At 37.1% G+C, this 26,470-nt stretch overlaps 1 protein-coding gene across 9 annotated transcripts in view; it reads right to left on the minus strand.

Moving 5' to 3' along the window:
• Positions 1 to 26,470, minus strand: part of SUGCT (succinyl-CoA:glutarate-CoA transferase) — a 714,452-nt gene that overhangs the window by 310,214 nt on the left and 377,768 nt on the right. For 7 of the 9 annotated variants that reach the window (XM_080918398.1, XM_080918397.1, XM_080918396.1 and 4 more), the window contains one exon: positions 18,788 to 18,890. The exons of the other annotated variants lie outside the window; for them this stretch is intronic. In XM_080918398.1, the coding sequence (XP_080774524.1) occupies positions 18,788 to 18,890 (103 nt within the window). The remainder of the gene's footprint in view (positions 1 to 18,787; positions 18,891 to 26,470) is intronic. 9 annotated transcript variants of the gene reach the window in all.

Genomic DNA, 26,470 nt, shown 5'->3' on the forward strand with positions numbered 1-26,470 from the left:
CACTAGTTAACACTCTAATGACACTTGGTAGTGGTTAACTCCTAACTGTTCAAGGTACTGAGAGTAAGTTACTGAGAGCGTGCAGCCACATGTGAGACAACCTGCCTTTCACTGGCCACTAAGACTGAAGAAATGGTGCCAAATAGAGGCGAGAAAGAAGGAAAGAATTGAATATTGGAGAGAAAGCTATGAATTATTGCTTTCTGAATGCAATTTGGTTGTTGCACACATGAACACATATCATGCTGTGCTTACTTGCACATGATCAAGGCAGCTAAAAATTAATTCTTTATAATATTGCCTACTGAGGCCTCACTGATAGCTGAGATGCTTATGCCAGTTGATGATGACTGAGGGAGGTAGAATCATTTTTCTTTGGGGGTGAACATCAACTGCCAAGTTGCCCATATTCCAGTAGATAAGACCACACCTATGTATATAAACTTAATGGGTTAAATAAATATTTAAGAAAACATCAAATTAGGAGGGAGTTTTGTTAGGATATCTCAGGAGAGAGTTGGAAAGGATGTAGTCACAATGTGGATACAGTCAAGATATACTATAAATGTGTATAAGAAATTCAAAGAATAAAATGATATCATTTAACAAGTAGATTTTGTTAGATATCTATTAAAGAGAACGCTGGTGGCTTTGAGATACAAGTCAAGTCGAAAAGTCAGTCTAACAAAGAAAACCATGGAAAGAGACAGTCAAGGAGAACTCTCATTCTGTGTTTCTGCCTCACTGCTGGGTAAGGCTAAACACAGTGTGATATAGGGGTTCATAGCCCATATTTCTTCGGGTGAGAAACAGCAGGGGCTGGGATGGAGGTTGTGGCTCTGAAACTCCTGTGTACTCCACTGGGAACCATGAGGAGTTGAGAACAGTGTCTTGCATCTGGCTGTTTACCCAGACTCTGCTGGGGACCACGAGGAGTTGGGAATGAAAGTCGATGGGTCTGTGCTAAGTCTGGGATGAAGCAGAATCTGGCTTTGCTCTAAGTGAGTGAGGCCCTTGGTGAAGGAAATGGTCCTTGTTTGTCCAAACTGTTTTATTCATGGAGGATGGGGATACATACATCTTACTCAGGGTAAACCAAAGAATAAATCCTTTGCAGGAAAGGATGCCCAAAAAAAAGATGTTGATTACAAAAACAGTCAGAGACTATCTAGATACCTTATTAGCATGGAGAACTCTAGGACTTTATGGTATGTGATCAGTTGTTATGATAGTCTTAGTGGGGTGTCGTGGTCACATGTTCCAGGACAGAAGCCTGGTTAGGAGATAGTGTGAACTCTTGCCATTCTCAATTATGAGATTTATCAGGATTCTGAACTTGGTACAGCCTTACCAGTTCGGTCTGGAGGCATGGTCCATTGCCATATGAAGAGCACTATAGGATCACAGTCAACCCTCTATACAGACACGAGTATTCACATGTGCTCAGCTGCCTCCAAAGGGACAATCAGATCATAATGTGGAGAAAATATGAAACCATAACTAAGCTGTACCATCATTTATCAGAGACTTACATAACCTCTAACTAAATACTGACCAGGAAAAGCTAGATGACTAAAAATCAAGGCAAAATAATTTATACACTCAGTTAGCACATGACTGCTTTTGTACTGCATAAAAATAGATATCTTATATTCCAGCAAGTAACTATTATTAGCAAAGAAAAAAACAAAAACAAAAATGGCTTCTTTAACAGGGAGTGGATCAGCAAAACACTGTGAGCCATGTAAAGAAAGAGCAAAGTCTGGGAAATACAAAAGAACAAAGCTAGCAATAGAAACTGCCTCTGAAGAGATACAGATGGTGGGTTTAGAACAAAAAGGCAAAGAAGCCTTCGTACTAGCTGTTATAAACATGTTCAAAGAACAGGAAGAAAATGTGGTTAAATGAAGATATGGTGATGATGTCTCTTCAGAAAAAGAATATCAACACAGATCATCATTAAAGGAAATCAAGTGGATGCACGAGTCAGAAAATACAATAATGAAAACAATAAACCTAGAGGATTCTAACCATGGATCTGACTGGACAGAAAACAGACCTGGTTAGCCTAAAGATCAGTGAAGGCCATGCAATCAAAAGAAAAGAAGGGGAATGAAGAAAAATGAGCAAAGACTTTGGGGAAAGATACAGTATATCAAACGGTGCTATTGAGTAAAATAGAAAAGGTATAATAAAAATGTATACAATTCAAATAAAGTAAGGCTAAAAGCTTTGCAAATATCAGGAAAATCATTAGTTTTCATATCAAAGAATATTAATGAACTCCAAATAGAATAAATAGTAGAATACTGAGAGAGACAGTTTACCAAAATGTGCAAAGAAAAAAGGGACACCTGAAAAGATGAAATGAAAAACACATCATACATGAAGAAATCAATTAAGACTGACACATTGATTTTCATCAGATGTAACGGAAGTCAGTTGTCAGTGGAACAACATATTACAAGTGCAAAAAGAATCTGTCAACCAAGAGTCCAGTAAAACTCTTTTTAAAACAACAGGCTACATAAATGTTGAACATATAAACTTATGAGACTCATTGCTAACAGTCTTATAAGGACACCACAATAAAGTTCTTCAGGCTAAAAGTAAGTCATATCACATGGCACTACACACACACACAAACACACACACACACACACACACACACACACACACACGTACATACACGGGGGAATAAAATAATAATATTCAATTTCAAAGATAATGTAATTATATATTCCTTCTCTTTTCTTCTTATTACTTTGAAAACTGATTAAAATATAAAATATACAAAGAAGTGTACTAGGGTACTGGCATAAATAGTTGGCATTGGCTACCTTGTGGCTTTTTCTTTCAACCCTCTCCACACTTTTTCTACTCTTTCAGCTTATTAACACTAGATAAGAGAGAAAAATAATAATAGGAAGGAAATCAGACAACATTATCCCTAAACTTCCTGCTGGTTAGGGACATTGAGTTCTTTGGGGGTAAGTTTAATCTTTGCAATCAGGATATCTAATTCCTTCCTCTACTTTCTTCTCTGCACATGACTACTTAACAAAGTGTGACGAACAACAACCAACAGCAACCAACCAGCAACACAGCAACAACAGACTTCTTAGGGCCCTAGCATTCATATACCCTCTGAAAAGACTCAAGAATTCCAAACAGCACATAAAAGCAAAAACTATATGCAGCTGGCAAAACCACACTCCTGCTAGAACACAAGACAAATTATAGTCAGCTGCTGTGGACAATCTGAAGCAGTCCCACACTCCCACACCTGGGTTTAAAACAAAAGCACATTCCTACTTCTGTGGTTTTTAAAGAAACCAAAATTCTCACTACAGAAATGTAGTGATACTGATATAGAACTGCAGTAGATTAAGCAATAAATGGCACAAACATTAAATTAAAAAGCTATAGTAGAATAAAAATACATCAATACTCAAATTAAAGGGAAGATTAGCAGATGGAATCATACAATCTATTAAAAATGTATTTGCTTTTATTTATCAGTATGATGGCTTTTTATATGTATGGCCCCGGGAGTAGAAATATTAGGATGTGTGGGCTTGTTAGAGCAGGTGTGGCACAGTGGGTGTGGACTTTAATACCCTCATCCTAGTTGCCTGGAAGCTAGTTCTCTCATAGTGACCTTCAGATGAAGATACAGAACTATTAACTCCACCTGAATCTGTACATAGGAAATGCAAAGTGATCAATGCACAAGTTTCTCAAAACACTAAAAATAGAAGAACCCTATCATCCAGATCTGCCATTTCTGAGCATATCCCAAAAGGACTTTAGAGTAATCTACTACAGAGACATCTACACATCTCTTTAGTACAGTTCCACTCACATGAATAAAGAAGATTTGATACATAAGTACCATTAAGTCTCATTCAGCCAAGAATGAATGAAATGATGTCATAGGCTGAGAAAAAATGGGTATAAATAGGTATCATCACATTATGCAAAATAAATACAATATATAAAGTTAAATATTATGTGGTTTTTATCATTTACAAGACCTAAATTTTATAGGTATGTAAAATTATATATATATATATATATATATATATATATATATATATATGTGTGTGTGTGTGTGTTTGTGTATACATATGAATGTGTAAGCATATGTGAGAAGTAACAGTAGGAAAAGTAAGGATATGAGTTAGAAATAGAATGAGGAAGAGAGACTAAAAGAAAACATGGAAGACAATAGACATGGCTAAGGTACATGATGCACGCAAAAGATTTTGTCTTTAAGAAAACCAGGATATTATTTATGATAAATACATACCAATAAACATGTTTTAAAAGAGTTAACATTATGAAAAAACATTGAATTATTGATAATAGGAGTATACATTTGAGATTTTAATATATTGAGATATATTACACAAAAAAAATGGCATGCACATATGTATCATCACAATAAAATAGAAAATTCATAAGGAACATGACAATGATAACTATATGTATATGCAAAAGAGTCCAGAAATTGAAGAAGAGAAACATTCTAAACTAATAGTTGAAGACTTTAACATCTAATTCTTAATTTTTATAAAAACTTTTCAGAGGATTCCAAATGAAATAGAGTTGAATGATGGTATGAAAATGAGACCTAAGAGACACATAGAAAATGTCAACAGAATATGCATTTTTTTCAAGAACACATAGAATATTCTGCATCAGATGTGAGGACATAAGATGTTAGTAAATCTGAGAAAACCAAAACCACACAACACAATGAATACAACTAAAAGTTAACATAACTTAACCATATATGAAAACTTATAACCTAAATAGGACATTTCTAAATAATGACTGGTATCAAATACATGGTTCATATTTAGCTGATGTTGTGCCAGAATGCCAAAAAAATTCAGTGGAAAGAATAATCAGAATGGATAAAATCAAAACCTCAGGTGACAGCACACGTTGGCAAGAATGTGGGAAAAGAGGAACATTCCTCTAACGCTGGTGGGATTTCAGAATGGTACAACCACTCTGGAAATCAACCTGGAGACTCCTCAGAAAATTGGAAATAGATCTACCTGAAGATCCAGCTATTCCACTGTTGGGCCTACACCCAAAGGATGCCCTACTATGCCACAGGAGTACATGTTCCACTATGTTCACAGAAGGGCTTAATTGTGATAGCCAGAAGTTGGAATCAACCCACAACAGAAGAATGAATATAGAAAATGTGGTTCATTTACACAATAGACTACTACTCAGCTATTAAGAATGAGGACATCATGAGTTTTGCAGGCAAATGGATAGAACTAGAAAATACCATCTTGAGAGAGGTAACTTGGACCCAAAATGGCATGTATGGTATGTAGTCACTAAGTAGATATTAGCCAAAAAACCAAAACAGGATTCAATCCACAGAACTCAAGAAGGTTAACAAGACAAAGGGCCCAAGTGAGGATTCCCTGGAAGGCAGAAGAAAGCAATCACAGGAAGGGGAGGGATAGAGGGACCTGGGTAAAAAAGGGAACAGAGAGGGGAAGAGGGGAAAGTGATCAGGTATTGGGTGGGGGGAACAGGACTGAAGGCCCTGAGAACCAGCAGAAAAAAATGAAAACAGGTATCCTCAGAACTTGAGGGAAACCCTCTAGAGACCTAGGAGGTGAGAGACACTCAGAACTCAAAGATCCTAGATAAAATGCCCTACAGTGGGGGAAAAGGAACTTGTAGAGTCTACCTCCAACAGAAAGACAGGGCATCAAGTGAGGGATGGAGTTGTTTTCCCACAGTCAAAATCTCTGAACTAGAATTGTTCCTGTCTCAAAGAACTGTAGGGACAAAAATGAAGAAGAGTATGAGGAAAATAAGGTCTAGTGACAGACCCAAAGTGGGATCCAGCTCAAGGGGAGGCCACAAGGCCTAACACTATTACTAATGCTATGGTGTACTCAAAAAAGGGGCCTATTGTGACTGCCCTCCAAAAGACACAATAAGCAGCTGAAAGAGTCAGATGCAGATATTTACACCCAACCAATGAACAGAAGCTGCTGACCCCTGCGGTTGAATTAGGGAAAAGTTGAAAGAGGCTGAGGAGGAGGGTGACCATATAAGAACACCAGCAGTATCAACTAGCCAGGACCCTCAAGATCTCTCAGACACTGGATCACCAACCAGGCAGCGCACACCAGCTGTTATAAGGCCCCCAACACATACAGCAGAGGACTACTGGCTCTAGACTAAGTCAGATAAGATGCACCTAACCCTTAAGATTCTTGAGGCCCCAGAGAGTGGGGAGGATTAGTAGGGTGGAAGTGGTGGGTTGGGACATCCTTGTGGAAACAAGAGAAATATGTGGAAACAGTCAGAGGGTGGATGAGGATGAGGTGGGGAGATAAAGTCTGGACTATAAAAAAAAAGAATTAAATTTTAAAAATTAATAAAAAAGAATAATCTCAATGAAACTGGAGTGGGACAGGTAGATATCCACATACAAAGTAAGGAAGCTGGACCCTGTGCTTTCTCTCTCTCAAAATAGAACATAGGGCTTATGGTTATAAAGTATTTCAAAGTAAATTCAAGAGTAAATATTTCTGTTCTTTGAAGTGGTGATGGTTTCTTCATCTAGAATGAAAAACAGGAGAGAAGAGGGAGGGAGAGGCAGGGAAAGAGAGGGGGGAGAGGGAGAGGGAAAGGGAACAGGCGAGGATATAACAAGAATAAATCAAATAAGCTAAATTCTTTTTCCAAACAGGACAGTCAGGTGGCTCACTGTTCTAACCTGTGTCAGGTCCAGGTGAACAGGGAAACACACACCTCACAACAAGAGTGGTAATGCAAAGTTCAAAGGGAAGTGAAACAAGGGAGGACATGAAGGTGGGAGAAAGCTCCACACTGGTGTTCTTAACCAGATTAAATTTCTCCTCCTTTGTGGGTAATCATTTTAGAAAAGTTCTTAAGATACCACATGTGATCATTGTCTCTCAATCATGAGCTCTGTTCAGTACGTTGCCAACAATATAACTAGGATGAACTGTGAACAAGTCTCTCTGGTCAAATCAAAATACAAAGTACCTTCTTCCCCTAGGAGCATTATGGGCAGCATCAGGACTGGTATTAACAGTGCACAAATGATGGGGTTCAGTCCAAGCTTCCAGTTCAATAGCTACAGAAGACTTTGAAGGTTTCTATGTTCAGCTTTTCATTTAACTTTTCCTCTCCCTCAAAGCAGCCAGCAGGAAGGGCCAAAGTCTAACAATGTATCAGAAGACAGAGTTGACCATTTATTGTCTACTCATGTTGCAACAGAAGTCATTTAAGCAAAAGCTTTTCTCTTGAACTATTAAAGAGTTGGTCACATGAAAATAAAAACTCAAAAAAAAGTGGGGAAATACAGATACATTGTTATTAAATGGAGCTTTCACAGAAGGAAATGCCTAAGACTATATGAAGTTCAAGAAAAACAAAGGCCAAAAAATAAATGAAATATCATTACGTTTAATCTTTACACACCAAGAAAACTTTGACTATTTCCAGGTTACATCTTGTTTTACACGAACTTTATGCTCACTGTAACTAGTATGATTTTAATGCACACTATCAAACCTTTAAAAAAATCAAGTACTGACAAAAATGTATTCATATACTTTTATGCAAAAATGCTTTTAAAATCTGTACATTTATTCTATTTTTTAAAATAAAGTTGGTCAATTAAGAGAGAGAGAGAGAGAGAGACAGGGTTAAAGGCAAACAGAGGAAATCACTTTACAAGATACCTAGAAAATGGCCAGGTTCTTAGATCTTGGATATGTCAAATTCACTAAATAGTAAAGGCTGGAGTCCCATGTTGTCATCTTCCTAATCACTGAGGGAAAATATCAATGACAATGTGATGAACTAAGTCCAAGAAGCATTTAAAGAGATGAAGACTTCTTCAGCAAGTTTCATGATGGCGACATTTTGCACCTCTTTGTTATATTTTAACCTTCTGATAAATCACTAAACTGGAAATATCCCAGTGGCTTCTGTACATTATTTCTGGCTATTCAAATATTTAGCATTTAATTACAATGCTTCCGTTGCAAAGGATGCTTTCTACATAAAGCAATCTGCAACCTCCTGCTCGACACTGTATCTTCTTTATTTGGTGTCCTGTACCGCCTTTTACTCTTACCAGATAACTAATAAAAGATCATCCATACAGCAGGCCACCATTCCTATGACCCTGGATGAATGATGAGTCTCTTTGGTTTCCTATGGGCCTCAATATGTCATTTAGACTTGCTTAAGGTTTCAGCCCAGTGCCATCCAAAGCACTCAAGTGGGCTATCTAGGCACACATCAGTAGGATGGGTCAAACAAGTTAATGTCTCTTTAGAATGTATCCAAACTTCTTTGCTATGCAAATAATATTCTAACATTTTACTAAGTTTTCTCTCAACTTGTAATGCAAAAATATTATCTTGAGATTCTTCTACTCAAAAAAAAAAAAAATTACAATTGGATGATACTATCTTACACTCAATATATTAAAAGAAAACAAATTCTAATTTTTGTTATTTGCCTAAATTTTAAATGCATCATTGGTTTAGAAGTTGGACTTATTGTGCCTAGATACCATAAATCGAGTAACATATAAAATACTTATAAATCATAAAATGAATAATCTATGACAATTTTATTTTTCATATCACTTTTGCCTGTTGGGAACTATTTTCAGACAAACTGTTGCACTCAAACATTCATCAACAGTTTTCTTGTTATAAAACTTACAGTCTCTAGAGGCCATATATTTCCCTACAGTATTAGACAAGAATATAAGCCTTAAATAAACCTGAATCCCCAGCAACTCCACTAAAGAATTATATCATTCAAAGGTAATATATAGTATTAGTTGTGAGTTCACGAGTATCTATCTGTCTGTCTCTCTGCAACTGATAGCCATGGATTTTGCAGTTCTTCTCATGCTTACTATATGAATATCAAAGGCTTTTTCCCCAGATGCTCAAAAATGTTGCCAAAATGAGCTAAAGCAAAATCACTTAGAGAAGATGAGCTAGCCTCGAGATTAATAAAACCACTAACTTCACAGACTTTCAGAAATGATGGGATGAAAACAACAGCCAACAAGTATTTCCGTACTTCACTTTGTCTCTATGATACATTTGTCCTGTACGAAATATTTACAAAAGGAGTTGTAATGGCCTTTGGGGACAAGAATAAGATTCCTGTAGGAAATGTTAAAACTAATTTTGATGGGGATGCAAAGTTAGTGACTGCTGTTAAGAGATGGCTTGTCGCCATAGGGTGGGGTTTTGTTTTGGTTCCTGTTAGAGCTGCAGGTGTTTGGCTCCAGTTAAAATCAGGGCCAGCTGTGATATTTCAATAATCTGATGTTTCCCTCACAATATTTCTCAGAAGTGATGCTTCCTGGTGATGTCTTACACCTGACATATTCAACTTGTGTGGTACAAATGGAAAATTATGGTAAATAACACCCATTTGTGACAGCCTTTGCCCTTCTTCCCCTCCCTCAGGTCATAACGTCAAGTACAAAGAAAAACATGAAACATGGGTGCTCTAATCATTTTTGGTTGAGAATAAGATGATGATATTCAAGAATGACCAGATACAGTTCTCAGGGAAGTCCTGGGGCAGACTGGAGTGCCCCTTGATGCTCAGTGTAGATAATGCTCTCTGTGGAAGGATCCATACCTAGTTTTGCAGGAATTATAATAGTTTCTATTAAAAGCTCATTTTCTTTTAAGTTTGTTTGAGTTGGAAACCCTCAAGCCACAGTATATCTCATGCACTTATTCCCAAGGGCAAATTCATGGGACCATGCTGAGGTCATCTAGTAAGCTGCTAAAACGTTTTAAGAATTCCTTTAATGTGCTACACAATCTTGACCTGATTAATCAAAAAGATATTTTAAGAAAGCAGTTGGGAAAGAAGCTAACCATTAAAATCTGCATGTAGATAATCTATATTACACTCTATAATGCATTGAGTTTCCCTCAGATAATTTGTCATTAGGGGAGGAAAACAATAAAACCATCACTTCAAGAGTTTTGAGTCAAAACATCTCAGACCTTTGGTACATTCAGGCAAAACCCCTGTGGTATTTGTGATTAACAGCAGATATTCACAGGGACCACTTGAATCATTCAAAGATCAGATCATTAAATTAGAGGATTAAAAGGTAAACAATCTTTAATCTAGTCAATAAAAAATATATAATATGTTGCCTTTCAGTTTAAATGAAAATTCAAGATTTCCTTTTTAAAGGGGAATAATGAAATTGTTGAGTTAGACATAGTTTTTTTTTTTTTTTAATTTTTATTTAACCATCAAATAAATTTTCATTTTCTACCAAGTATTTCCAACCACAGGTGGAAGGTAAGTGACAGGCAAAATTCTCTTTCATTCTTTGAATTTCCAGTCCCCCTTCCCCACCTCAATATTAGACATACCCTTTTCCACCTCATCAGGGACTTCCTTCCTGTGCCTTGTTCCAGGCCTTGTACTTCGCCCAAAGTGATTTCTAAATGCACAAGCAGCTGCGCTAGCACAGCACACGTGGGGCATGGGGCCACGGAACTAGTGGTCATTCCCACATCTGAAAGAAAGCGGTCAGTTTCTTGTACCTAGGGCCAAGAAACTGTAATTCATAAGAGAAAAAAAATAAATAAAAGGATACTTCAAACAGAAATCATACTTCAAAAAAAAAATACTTTCTACGGAAAATTAAAAACTATAGAGGACTGTCAATCACACATCAGGGAGGGCTGAGTACTTTTGACAAAGAGTTTGTAAACAAATTTTTTTTTTATAAAAAGGTAGCAGAGTATGACTTTAGTGAATTTTCTTCATGGCTAAAGTGAACATGACTGTATCTGTAACAGTAAAACCCAAAGAGCACTATCTTAAATACTTTTCAGATGCTGTGGTAAGGTACCATGACCAAAACAACTTTTAGAATAAAGAGTTTACTTTGGGCTTACAGTTTCAGAGAATGAGGAACATGGCAGCAGGCGGGTGAGGCATGGCTCTGAGCAGTAGCCAAATAGATATGTAAGGCAGAGAGACCTAGCTGATAATGAGGAAAGTCTTTTGAAATCTCAAAGCCCGCTCCCAGCCACAGACCTGCTCCAATAAGGCCACACCCACAATCTTTCTCCAACAGTCCCACCAACTGGGAACAACCTTTTGAGCAAATTCATCTATAGGGGCCATTCTCATTATAATGAAAGCTGCCATAGCTGAGTTACTGTCTAGCCTTTTCTGTACTCTCTGGTAACATCTCATCTGATGCTGCCAATGGAGAGATAAGACTCTATTTTATCATTTGATATTTAGAAAAAAATTCACTTTAAAAATTTCAAAAATGTAGCAATTCTGACACTTGCTCACTAGTTTATATTCAGTTCCTTGAAGTCACCAAAATCAGTGCTACTGATCCTAAAAGTAAGTCTGGACAGTCCGTTTTCACAGGCACAAAGGAACCACTTTAAACTTGAGAAAACCTGTACTCCCAACAATTAGCTAAATTTTTATTTGATGATTCATGAATCTACAAATATTATTATATACTTGCTTTTATTCAATTTTAATTATTTTTCAGAAATGCAAAGAATGCTAAACTTATACTAAATCCCTGGTATTTGGTACCTAGTAAATACAATAAGGCAACTGAATAAGTGAAAATTTCTTTTTAATGGTAATATATGTTTTTATTTCTTTAGCTTTTGAGACACCCTAGCAGTACTGAAACTTGATCTGTAGCCCCGAGAGGGCTTGAATTCATGATGTTCTACCTGACTCAACCTTGTGAGTGCTCAGACTCTAGGAATAAGTGAACAAGGTACCTGATTGGACAATTTTACACGTCACATTAGTGGGTGTTTAAGTATTTCATACATTTATTAATTCTGATTTTCCCCCCACATTATATAAGATTTTTCCAAATTCATAATTTGGAGAGGACAAATACTCAAGTACAAGAGGAAGAAGGCAGTATAGCTCTTGAATAGAACAAACAAGAACACTTGAAAATTTCACATTAATCTTTGATTATTTCTGTAATGGATAGCACACATTGCTCCACAGTGCTTACAAAAGTCCAGAAACTTGCACATATATAGTTCATACTTAAGTTCCAAAGAAAGATTTGACTGTGAATAAAGAAGGCAGATTTTTTTCCTTTTATTAATAGAAATCACAGTATAATTAAATATTTATGATGACAGAATTACAATTAGACTCTACTGTTGATGGGGAAGAGGGCTGTTTGTAAAGTCTTTGAAGGAGATATGAGAAGATGATATCTAATAAATATTATCATTGTTCCTCATTGATAAATAGTGTGATGACTAAAAAAATGCCATACACAAAAAACAAAAATGTTTGCATTCCAAAACAATTACTTTACAATGAAAATTATTATTTCATTCATAAAGTAACTAAATTTTACTTGCCGTGATTAAATGGGACTACAAGTTTCAATTAGTATGAGGAAACTTATATTCACTCACAGTACTATCATTTGAGCAACTATATGGCACTGGGTAGAATTTTTAAAAATAAAAGTAAAACAAAACCTAAGACTAGAAAATAGTGTAAAATTAATTTTACAAAAATTTACTTTTTACTTTTACTTTGGCAACTTTGTTCCTGATAATATATTCATGGAAAAACAAAAATATTGATGAATAAACTTTCTAGAAAGATATACTAAGTTGATATAGATTAGAAGTTTTACACATCTCACAACAATACCATAAAGTCATAGTAGAAGACATAAAGTGAGCAAACCAGCATTGTGCTTCACAGGCAGATGTGCACATGACAACATTCTCTTTCCAGGAGTCAATGGGCATTAATGTCTGAAATTAAGGGTCCCTTCCTGTTTATGCATACAAAGCTCACTATGCCTGCTTAATATCAAACCAATTATTTTATTATAAAGATACCTTATTGGCTTGATACAAAAAGAATAACTAAATGCATCCACATTTGCTTTTAAGTGAACATTTACATTAAATAAAGGCACTGATGGTTAAATGACTGATTTTCCAACATTTTTGTCCTTTAGAAAGGTATGTGTTATTTGCAATAATTCATTTAGATTTAAAAACTTCTACTGGATATAGGTAAATAACTCAATAAAAGATTATATAAATTTTCAAATGATAGAAACTGTCAAGATACCTTGACATATAATAATATGTCATAATAAACTTTTACAGAAAAAAAAGTAGTTTCCTTATATTTTGAAGTTTTTACAGGACTCTGAGATGCAGTAAGTTGTTTCTATTTGTTAGAGTAAGTAAAATAATAAAATAAAAACAGTGTGAAGAGCATCTAAATTCAAAGATAATTTTAAAAGAACATTTTTCAGGTACCTGTAGCAGTAAATATTAGAAAAAAGTGGCCCATGTGCTAGGCTACGCTACCTCCTGCTACTGTCTGTCCCAGGCAGTGGCAGCCCTCTTGTGACTCTCTGCTGCAAACTTTGCTCACAATCCCAGCATCTGTCCCTGTCATTATTGTCACAATTCCCAGTAACCTGACAAACTCTTGGGGCTTGTAATTGTTCTTGCTCAGGAGATGGGTCTCAATTTGGGACAGTTATTTGTTGGCCATTCCCTTAGTCTCTCGTACCTACCTCTTTGTCCTTGCACATCCTGTAGGCAGGATGCAATTTGGGTCAAACCTACCTGTGGCTATTTAAAGCTACAAAAGGATGGGCTGTCCTTCTCATCCCCTATCTTCCTTTCTTCTTCTTTTTTCCTCATCCTTCTCCTCCTCCTCCTCCTCCTCCTCCTCCTCCTCCATCATCATTGTCATTGACATCGTCTTTGTCAACGTCTTCTCCTCCTCCTATTTTTCCTGCTTTTACAAAACTCTGCCCCCACCTATTTTTTTCACTGCCCTATCACAGGCCTTGCCTTATCTTGTGCCTGTTCTCACCTGCATGTCCACAGCTGATGTCTACATGAACCACATCTCACACTTTCTGTCTAATTAAAAAAGAACTTTTCTCTCAAATGTAAGCTGAACACAACTATTACCATTTTGTAATTTACAAAGTACAAAATACACCTAACACCCAGTCCATCATTTTTATGAATTAAATAGAACATTTTGTTCTCTATTCTATCTTAAGAAAGGCTTAAATTCTATGTGTTATGCCTTGGCTAGCTTGTATGCTATCTGAAAATTATCCAACTAAATATGTTTTCTCAATGTTAAATAGCCAGGGTAGGCTATGAGACTATAATTAGTCTTCAACCCCATCAGAAATCTGAGAATTACCAATATTATCTGCACATAAATACAGCTTCCAGAACTGAGACTAGTTGTATAGACAACTGTCTACCTGTACAGTCCCCTATTAGCTACATATAAGAGCATCAGTCTTCAGCCTTCTGGCCTAAGCTCATCTGACAAACCTTTGTAACACAGAATTTTGAAAGACTGATTATTTTGACTTGGCAGAAATTTATCATTTTACTATTCTGCATGTGTGCCCTTCTCTGGACAGTATTTTGTCTGTAGATGAAATAAGCAATTTCTGCCCAGTGGCTACCCAGCCACAATGAATTACCTCACCTGGAGGTAGAAAGGCTCAATTTCCTTTTGAATTCACAAAAGGGGAGCTGTTAGGAGCAGATATGTATCAACAAATGATAAATAACATTAAATGTGACATTTTGTAGGTTTCTGATGTTTTTCAAAGCCATCTATCTTAGTAAAGTAATCTGGACTGTTGTTTGTTAACTACTCTTGATAAGTCATCTTGAAAACACTCTAACAGTAAACTCAGAACCATGAATTTGCTATCTGGCCCTTAACTCCTATGCTTAATGATCTCAGATCAGTATATAATAGCAGTTATAAGACTGGGTCTAAGCCTCATATTCTTAAATGTATTGTATAAGCACAATGTCTATATGCGAGTAAGAATACCAATCCCAATTTTATATCAATAAGAAATTCATACCAATTAAAACCTTAAATTTTTATCAAATAAATTCTGTACCAATGTAAGGGATTATAACTTCAATTTGGTAACAAATATAAGGGTTTCTAGCAAATGAGATTATGGATGTACAATTTTAGCTAATTTTTCCCTGTTAAATTATGACCATTTCTAAATTCCCCAGAAAGACAACCTCAGAGCAACCACCATTAACCCCCACAAGTCCAGGACATTGGATAGACAATCTTCACAACCTTTTCAGGCTGAATATGAGCATTGAGATATCTTAAAGGGGGTAGGAAAAATAAGGGAGTTGCTTAGGCCTTAAAAAGGCCACACCAATCATTATTGTAGTCTCTGATGTTTGTCTTTACTGGATCTGGCTGCAAGTTCCTGAGATCAGGAGTTCAAGGAGGCCAGTTTAGCACATCTGCCAAAGAAACTCACCAAAGCTGTATATTCTGTAATATATAAGTCTCCAAACAAAATTTTAGCATCATCAAGATATATGTATGGATTGTATCAGTCTGTGAAGGGCATACATACTGGTTAGGATGGAAGTTTATTTGTTTATTGTTGTTTTATTCTCTTGATTATAGTTCTTCAGGAGGTCTCTGTCTATCAAATCTGATCCATATAGCTCTGGAAGATATCCACAGCCTAGTCACTTTTTAAAAAAACACAAAACCTTTCTCTCAAAATAGTGTGTCCTTTAGTCAGATACCAGAAAAGCTTGTATCTTGCATTCTCTCTCAGAGAAATAATATAACCACAAAACTCAAGATTACACCAATTTTGAAAATTCAAAAAATCTAAAGCAAATGAAGTAAACTAAAATACTGTATGAACCTTTTCTTAATGCCTCCCTAATCTGACATGCCAGGAAATCAACACAAAATTCCCATTGAGCCCGCATTTGTATAATATGAGTTATCGTGTAGACTTTAATGTGCCATCTTTAAAGTAAACTTGCACTAATATCTGCCTATAGGAAGTAGGCAGCTTTTCTACTATGCTCTCTGCTTGGAGCCATTCATTACTCTTTGGCTTTGTGCCTCAAAGCAGTCAGTGTTATTAGAACAGGGAACCTCAGAGCCCTCTGTGTTGCTTTGTTTCAAGGTTCCTGCACTTGAGTCTACATGGCTCTTCAAGAGCCACCCCTCTCTCACTTAGAAAATAAAACTTTAACTCTCAGGCTGATAATCTTAAAAATTTCAGTGCTATCCTTTTCTTACTTGGAAAGCAAAACTCTAACTTTTAGGCTGATTTGGCTCTTTGACCAGAGTAGCCTGTTTTTTTCACAGAGGGAGACCTAGAGTCTGCAAGCAGAGACTCTCTCTGTGTTTCTTTGTTTCAAGATTCGCTTGCTTGTGCCCATGTGACGTATCATGGTGTCACGTCTCACTCACTTAGAAAATAAAACATGAATGCTCAGTATGATAATCTTCAATTTTTAGTGGATTCTTGCCTAACATCTTAGTTCACTACTTGTAGTAATAAATATTAGGAAAAAATTTTTAATTTATCAATCAGATTCATATCAGTGAATTCTCACTCCACAAAACATCCACACAATAAACTCACATCCAATTGCTCATGATATAAACCGTCTACCTAGATAGCAAACTGTCCTGTAATAATCCATTCCCTTATAAGATATTCATAGCTACCTGTGGCTATTTAAAGACACACAAGGGTGGGTCATCCTTCTCCTCCTCAATCTTCTCTTCTCCTATCCCTAGTGCCTTTCCAAAACTCTGCCACTGACTATCTTTTTCAATGCCCAATCACAGACCTTGCCTTATCTTGTGTCTGCCCTCACCTGTATATAGACATCAACCACAGGTACCCTTCTTTTTGCTTAGCACACTATTTTATTTTTGGTAAATATCACAATTAACCCAACACATAAAGGTCTGACCTTTATAGAACTACGAGTAACTTGCTTAAGTATGAACAGAGTGGATAATAACTGTGAAACTTACCATGTTTACTTCTATCAATGGTGATCTCTGAGTCTTGGTCCCTGACTATATTTCTCTTTTTCAGGAAAAAAAAAGCACATGACTATGAAAATTTTAAGTACTTTAAGTATGCTTGATTTTGTAAACTGATGACTATCAACAGCTAGTTGGTTCTAAATTGTGATTCTTTCTATGTTAGACACAAAAAAATTGAATCAAATAGTAAGACTGTATTATATGACTTAGACCTAAGATTAATGCTTATTTTTCCTTTATGCAAGTCAATAAGAATTTGTTTTTTAAAGCAGGTAACAGGAGATGCTGGCAAGGATGTGGAGAAAGAGGAATACTCCTCCATTGCTGGTGGGACTGCAAGCTGGTACAGCTATTTTGGAAATCTAGTGGTTCCTTAAAAAATTGGACATAGTTCTACTGAAGATCCAGCTATACCACTACTGTGATATACACCAAGGATGCTCCAACATATAACAAGGACACATGCTCCACTATGTTCATAGCAGCCTTATGTATAATAGCCAGAAGCTGGAAATGACCCAGATGTACTTCAACAGAGGAATGGATACAAAAATGTGGCACATTTATACAATGGAGTACTACTCAGCTATTAAAAACAATGAGTTCATGAAATTAATGGATAGAACATAGATGGAACTAGAGATTATCATCCTAAATGAGGTAATCCAGTCACAAAAGAACCCACATGGGATGCACTCACTAATAAGTTGATATTAGCCTAAATAGATAAACCAACAACAACAACAAAAAAGTTCGGAATACCCATGATTCAGTTCACAGACCGTAAGAAGGTCAAGAAGAAGAAAGACTACACCAAAGTGTGGATGCTACAGTCCTACTCAGAAAGGGTAAGAAAATAATTTCAGGAGGTATAGGGAGAGAGAAGAAGAAGGGAAAAGGAGGATGGTTCAGATACAGCATGAGATGGGGAAAAGGTACAGAAGGTCAGAAATTTGAAAGGAGATGTGTAACAGTATGGGGAGGAGACCAGAGGGTAGCCACTAGAAAGTCTCAGATGCCAGGGACCCGAGATGTTCCAAGGACACAAAAGAGAGAGAGGACATTCACCAAAATACCCAGCAAAGGCAAGATAGAACGTGTAGAGACCATGTCCAGTGGATAGGCATGGCTCCAGTTGAGGAATGGGGTCACTCACCCACCTCAAAAATAATAATCCATAATTCCTTCTGTCAAATGGAAATGCAGAGACAAAGAGTAAAGGAGAGACTGAAGAAAAGGCTATCTAGAGACTGCCCCACCTGGGGATCCATCCCATCTACAGATACCAAATCTAGACACTATTGCTGATACCAAGAAGCTCTTGCTGACAAAAGCCTGTATATCTGTCCCCTGAGAGGCTTTGCCAGAACCTGACCAATATAGATGGGGATGTATGCAGCCAACTATTGGACAGAGGGTGCGGACCGCAGTGAAGGATTTAAGGAAGGACTGAAGGAGCTGAATCTGTAACCTCATAGGAAGAACAACAATATCAATGAACCAGATCCCCCAAAGTTCCCAGGGTCTGAACTGCCAACCAAAGAGAACACAATGGGGGGGGGTATGGCTTCAGGTGGATATGTAGCAGAGGACATCAAAGGGAAGGAAACCCCTTGGTCCTGTGGAGGCTCAAGTGACCAAGTGTAGGGGAATGCTAAGACAGTGCTCAGGAAGGAGTGGGTGGGTGGGTGGTGGAGCACCTTCATAGAGGCAGGAGGAGGGGATATGGGGTTTGTGGTTGATCACATTTGAAATGTAAATAAATAAAATAACCAATTTTTTTTTTAAAAAAGCAACTAGAAAATTCAAAAGAACAAACCTGGGCTTCTGAAAATACATCCTTCAGACTGTTGATTGGGCCATATGGGATCCCACTTCCTTCAAAGAGACAAAGCCACTTGGCAGTCACTTCTTCTGCAAACCTAGGTTCAGACAAACAGGATATTTTACCATCTAAAGAAGATGACACATGCTTTTCTCTTCTGTGGCATCTTTCAAAGTAACTAATGGTGATTAAAAATATGCTTCCTTGGGTTTCTTCACTGTGAGTTTAGAGATAGAATGTTACTTGAGTGGTCCTGTTGTGCTCAGAGCAGATACCCGGCTAGCAGAGTGTTTTCCACTAGCTCTAGCCTATGCACTCTTTGACAAAGCATCCCTGAAAAGGAAATATTTGGGGAACATGAACTGAATTATAAATGCTTTTGAGTGATCTACATGTATAATCATTATGATTGCAATGTGAGCATGAAAGTTTGCACTAGATAACCCTCAAAACTGAAAACAAGCCAATGTCTTAAAACTAAGCTACTGTTGAGGTAGATATAAATTAATAGTTACAGTCATTGATTTTAACTACTTGATAATCTGTACTGTGCTGTAAAAATTAGAAAAAGAAACATGTAAAAACATTTTTATAAGTATTAAATACCCAGCTTCTACATACAACACATTGTTTCTTACCATTAAACACAATGACTCTCCTTTTCTTGAATTTTAACAAATACAGATTTTTTTCCCTAACAAGGTGCCCTACACCTGTGGCACCAGCACTTGATAAATGGAAATGGAAGGATCAGTCCAAGGTTATTATATGCTACATAACAAGTCTGAGCAGCCTGCATTACAAAAAAAATTCATTTTAATTTCAGCCTCATAATTTTCACTTTGAAGTATTTAAAATCTTTTTTTAAACACCATAACATAGAATTAATATTTTGCTTCTGGTTGGGTCTTGACAAATATTTTCTTTTCAGTGATTGCTACTGTCATCTTCTGGCTAAGAAAGAAAGATAGATAGATAGATAGATAGATAGATAAATAGATAGATAGATAGATAGATATAGTTAAATAGATAGATAGATAGATAGATAGATGATAGATAGATAGATAGATGATAGATAGATAGATAGATAGATAGATAGATAGATGATAGATGGATAGATAGATAGATAGATGATAAATAGATAGATAGATAGATATAGTTAAATAGATAGATGATAGATAGATAGATAGATAGATAGATGATAGGTAGATAGATAGATAGATAGATAGATTGATAGATAGATAGATAGGTAGATAGACAGATATACAGACAAACAGAAAAATTAAAAACTACATTACACATGGGACCTTTTTCATAGAGTGTCAGTTATTTATATTTTCCCAAGACATATGTTACAATAGTTGGTCTGATAAATTTTCAAGATGACTTTAGCTGAAATGTGCAGTGAAAGACAGATAGAATTTGTAGAAACTACTGATATATAGGTAGCGTCTCCAGTTGAGGGTTGGGGTTACCCACCTGTCTCAAAGTTTTTAATCCCAGAAATGTTCTGTTCAAAGGAAAGACAAGGACAGAAAAATAGAGCAGAGACTAAAGGACTGGCCATCTGGGGACTTCGCTACCCGGGGATCCATCTCGTCTGCAGACACCATACTCCAATACTGTTGCTGTTGCTGTTGCTGTTGCCAAGAGGTGCTTGCTGACAGGAACTGGTATGGCTGTTCCCTGGGAGATTCTGACAGCACCTGACCAATGCAGATGTAGATGCTCCCAGACAACCACCAGACTGAGGTCAGGGACCTCAGTGAGTGACATGGTGGAAAGACTGGAGGAGCAGAGGGAAATTGCAACCTCATAGAAAGAACAATGTCATTTGGCAAAACTACTCAACCAAGAAGTGTACAGGGAGAGATCCAGGGCTCCATAAACATATGTAGCAGAAGATGGCTTTGTCTGACATCAATGGAAGAAGAGGCCCTTTGTCCTGTGGAGATTTGATGCCCCAATGTAGGGAGATGCTGGAGCAGGGGTCGGAGTGGTTAGGTGGTGGGTGAGGGAGCACCCTCATAGAGGCAAAGAGAAGGAAAAAGAGGGGTGATGGGATAGGGGAGTCTGTGGAGGGTTAACCAGAAAAAGAGACATCATTTGAGATGAAAACAACAGGAATGACTAATTTTTAAAAACGTTTTTTTTTTTTTGTTTTTTTTTTTTTTTCCAATCAGTCTATTCTCAGTGGATTTTGCAAATGGTTCAAAAGATCTACGCAGAAAATTTGTATTGATAGCCCAACAAGTGAGTCTAGGTACAGAAAAGTTGGGGAATATGGGAAATTTTTTAATACTTATACAAACTTTTTATCAGCAGGATTCACTTCATATCATGGGTAAAGTGGGGCTCTTGTTCATGCCGTGGAGGACTGCATATTCACTTTGGAAAGGAGAATGGGGGCACAGGCAGTATCAGGGACCAAAGCTGTGAGTATGGGTGGGCCTCAGTTTCTAGAAGCCACAAAATAAATCAGTAAAGATGAAAATGCTGCATTCCATCTACCCCAGAAAACTAGAAACTATCATCTTCTCCTGAAAAGCTTCCTTGATCTAAGACTGATGTCACCCTTTTTCTTTATCCATAGAAGGTTTGCAGTCAAAGCACATGTTTTCATTAACCACAAAACTCTCAAACAATAAGTAAGCAAAAATAGAAAAAAAAATGCTGACCTAAAATGCTTAGAGGAAAAGAATCCTGAAGATAAGGAAAATGGGAGTGCTAGGTCGAACTAACAACCTCAGTTCTGCCTCATAAACACTGAAAATCGTTTTGTCTCAAACCCTAATTCTTGAATTGTGTTAAATCCATAAAGCAGTATTCTGAAGCAGACATCACCACATATGTTATAGACAGGTTATCTTTTACATCTACCAATACCTAGGCGTAGCCATGAAACCTGACCTATTCACTAATGCCCTATCTCCCCTATCTTCTTGTGGCTTCACATTAGACAGTGGCAATGTTTGGTTTAGAATCTATTGCCGCAGAGCTGGAGAGATAGCTCTTGGGTTAAGAGTGTTTATTGCTCTTGCAGAGGACCCACAATGGAGAGTTCATAGCCTCCTGAAACTCCAAATCCAGGAGATCCCACAGTTCTCTTTCAGTTTCCACAGATGCCTGTATGCATGTACACAAAACCCCAAGTGCATACACATGTGTGTGTGTGCACACACATACATACACACATGTATGTTTGGTTTTTGATATTCTGACCTCAATTTGCAGGGTGAAATTTAATAATAACCCAAACTCCACCCTTATGCCATCACCAATGAAACAACTATATATCCTTAGGCTTTCAAGGGAAGATGGAGGCACTCTATACTGAACTGGAAGCACTCTGAATTGCCTGGAACTTCCCATTCTTGTCTTCTTTCCAGATGGCTGATTATTGACCCAGAGCTTTGGAATGTCATGTCTCTGCAGTAACAAACCTGAACTGATACATTTGCTTACATTCTGAAGGTTAAAACAAGGAAGGTTTACTAGGATTCAGAATCAGGTTAGCATTCTAGGCCAGGGTTCATCTCGAAGCATAGTGTTGCCCTATCTGGAAGACAATCACTGATCAATAACATTTACTGAGTCAAGACTGATTTTAATCCCAACATCATCCAGGTCTGAGTTCCAGTGTCAGCTGCTTACCCTCTCTCCATTCCAAGTTGCCCACGTTTTAGAAAAAGCATCATAATTATAAATTATGGTAGGACTTGATAAGTAACCAACCTTTGCTTGGCATCAATTCCACCTATAATAAAAATATGAATAATAAATACTCCCATAAATGTAGATCTCTTATCTGTCAGGATTTTGTGGTCACAAAACTTGAAGTTTCTGGGACTTCTAAAATACATTTTAACTTTATTTTTCCTGTTGTTATTTGTGCCTTTTCTATAAGGCATCTTTGTCCTGAGGTCTCTAGGGATCTTGTGATGACTGGATTCAGGAATAGCACTTGGTCCTCATTACGCTTGGAGCTCCACCATAGGAAAGGATGAGACAGAGTCAAGATGAGCAGGAAACAATAAATCAGGCTTTTAACAGGCCAACAACTGTGACACTTAGAAACTATTTAAAGAGGTACCAGGAAACACTGTTCATGGATAGGCTGAAAAGGTTAAAGGTTTCTCTTTCATCTCATCTTAAGAGTTAAATGTAAGAACAAAGCTTCAGGTCTTAAAGTCAATGAGAGAATGCATACTTACCTTGTGTAGTCATAGTTGGATGAAGCCTGCACATCTCTATCCAGAACCTTATAAGTGATCAGAGTGTGTGAAACCCAGGTTCAATCTATGGCTAGATGAGGCCCATGCACCTCTACCCACAGAAATCTTGTGTCTTCCCTTATTGCCGGATGGGATTTTTAAGGTACTCAATGGGAATCTCTCCATTTTTTTTCTCAGAATGTTCCTAATAAAGGGCAAAGTCTCTGTGAACCCATAAGTGTATCAGCTCTGCTCTACGTGGCAAGCGGTTTCCTTGCAACAGCTGTGCACTGTCTCTGTCTTGTAGACTCCGTCTGCCTGTTTTTCTGCAAAGATCACACAGCCTAAAAGGACAGGTTTTGATAAGGACCCTCTGATGAGTTTTCCAAAATCTCCCATTCTCTGTACGCTGTCCAATTGTGGGTCTCTGCGCTAATTGACATCTGCTTTGCAAAAAGAAGCTTCTCTGATGAGGGTTGAGTGACAGCAGTGTGTTATTAGGAGTTAGATACCTTTATGAGAGCTACACAAGTTAAAGCCAGACAAACATTCCGGCATAAAGGAGCAAGGGTTGGCACAAATTTCCACCCCTGGCCAAGAAATTACTTGCAGTTGATAATTGTTAAGAGAAGGAAAATCAGTTTTTTTCAATGGAGTGAATACTTGACCCGCAAAAATCCTACTTCACACCTCTGCCCATTTTGTTTAGTTTTAATCTTAGTTTTAGTTTTGGAGTTGTTGTTGTTGTTGTTATTGTTGTCTGTAAAAGGGAAAATAGACATGAAGTTTAGTAAGTAGGGTCTTAGGGTTATATCTAGGAGTATTTGAGAGAGAGGAGAATATGATCAATAAATACTATGTGAAAATGCCTTAAAAATTTTCTAAAAGAATTTATCGGTGTCACAAATACAAAATTATGCACCTCTTGTTTTTTTTTTTAAAGTAGTAGTAGTAAGTATATGTGGTATTCTGAAGAAGTTCATTCTCTCTTTTTAAGTGAGTTGCAAGGTTCACTCTTATTCAGGTGCTACAAGAACAGAATTTATGTTGTCACGATCACAGGACAGGTACCATATATGCTGAGTCATCTTGCCAGCCCTAAGTCAGTCTTTTAGTTTTTAAACATAGGACAGAAAATATTTTGCCAATATGTACTAAGTTATCTGACAAATGTACTATAAAAATGAACATGATGCTATGAAAAGTTAATAAATGTCAAAAAACAGTTACATAGGAAAGATGCTTTTCCCCCTCTTCTCCATTCTGGTCTCTCTGGTTCTGCTACTGCCTACTTTAGCACGCCCTCTTCAACCTGTCTCCTTTACTTTGGCAGACTCCTGCCTGCTATCCCTTCCTAACAAAGACCCTGTAGCAACTGAGTGGCCCAGACCTAGATAGACTAACCCATGTTCTCCCTTCTTCCTCCATTACAGTTCTCTTGTAAGGATATAATGCCATTATCTATGACAGATAATATTCTCATACTTCTCCCACTTTCTGAGACTCAAAGTACCCTAGCTCTGTTTCCTATAAGGACCTTATAGCAACTACATGAGGTAGATCTAACTGTGTTCTCATTCCTCTTCTGTCCAATTGTCCACACCACATCTAACTTCCAGTTTATGACTGAATTCCATATCCTATTCCTAACTTCAATAGAGTATAACCCCTGCAACCCACCTCCAACTGCACATTGTCTGCACAATTCTGTCTCATCAGTCTTGCTGCACTTTACTTAAGGCTCCAGGCTTGGCTCTTATCCTACAACCTGTAAAGCAGTCCTGCTTGATCAGCCCTCCTGATGCTCACCTACTCTTACCACATCAAATATCCAATATTGAGGTCACAACATATGCTGAAGTGTAGTATAGTATGTTTGCTGAATTTTAGCTCACATGCACTCTCTGAGTATCCAGACTTATCTATGTGAGGGTCAAGCCTTATAATTCCATGGAACCACATCTTCCCTTAGCATCTCCAAAGCCTTGTTCCTAGTGACTCTATATTCTGCTCTATGCCAAGGCAATCTAGAAACTCATAGGAGACTCAACACAAACAAAAGAAGTGTATGTGCTCAGGTCACATTTCAAAAAACATAAAATGAAATATGAAAGTCCAAGACAATATATTTTCCACAATGTCTACCACTCAATACAAATGTTCTCCAATGAGAATAACCTAGATCAACCCAGAACACAAAAAAAATTAAAGAAAAAATATAATTTCATCAAAGGATTCAAGGACTTTAAAGAAGACACAAATAGCTCAATATACTTAAATGATGAACTTAAAGAGAATAAAAGTCTGAGCAATCCCCAAGTAAACAGAATCAAAGGGCTGAATAAGATGACAAAGACAATGTAGAAGTATAAAATCAAATTAAGTACAGATGATATTGAAGAGAATTCAAGCTGAAACGAAGATGAAAATGAAAACCTCAATACTGCCATCTTAAAAACTCAGCAGGGAGGGGGAGTTACCAGGACAAGCAGAAGATAAAAATAGCAGGACTCATAGATAAAATAGAAGCTTTATACCACACAAAATCAACAAATATAAAAATTAAAAATAAGCACCAAAGATGAACGTTCAGGAGCAATGGGATATTGATATGACCAATCTTCAAATTATAGGCACAGATAGGGAGAAGGATCCCAGGTCAGTGGCATAAATCTCATCATCAGCAAGCTCATTGGAAACATCTCTGTACTAAGAAAAGGTACTCATACAAATACAAGAAGGCAGGAACACTAAACCAGAAAAGAATGCCCCCATGCCATATTGCAATTAAAGCAGTAAATATACAGTAGAAGAGCGTGTGCAAGAAAACACACAAACACACACACACACACACACACACACACACACACACACACGAGGTGGGAGGAGGATTCTCACTGTGAATTTAAAAGCTTGAAGAACATAAAGCAAAGTTCTCATAGTTCTAAAAGAACACAGGTGCCAACTTAGTTTAGTATACCCAGCAAAACTATCCTCTACAGTTGACAGAGAAGAAAAGACTTTGCATGGTACAAACAGGTCAAAAGAAATATGTATATTAAAAGAAGCTCTGCAGAAGTAACATTTCAGATGGAAGAGAGTAATAAGCATAAGCATGAGACTGTAGAGAGAAAATAAGTGATAATACAATTACTAACACATAAAATACAACTAGGACCACAAACAGCAAATAGAAAAACAGTAAAATGACTGTTATCGACATATACTTTCAATCATAATTTTAAATATTAATATCCTCAGCAGTCAAACAAAAGACACAGACTAATTAATGGATTAAGAAACAACCTGCCTTCTTGTCATCTAAAGAAAAACTCAGCTTTAAATATGCACAACCTTAAAGGGAAAGAATGGGGGGAAAAAAAGGAGGACTTCAAACAAGTGATCATGCTAAACCAACATTAAAAATAATAGACTTCAAACCAAAACTAACCAACCAACCTAG

The sequence above is a fragment of the Micromys minutus genome (genome assembly GCF_963924665.1).
Source record: "Micromys minutus genome assembly, chromosome: 6".
Classification (NCBI taxonomy): Eukaryota; Metazoa; Chordata; class Mammalia; order Rodentia; family Muridae; genus Micromys; species Micromys minutus.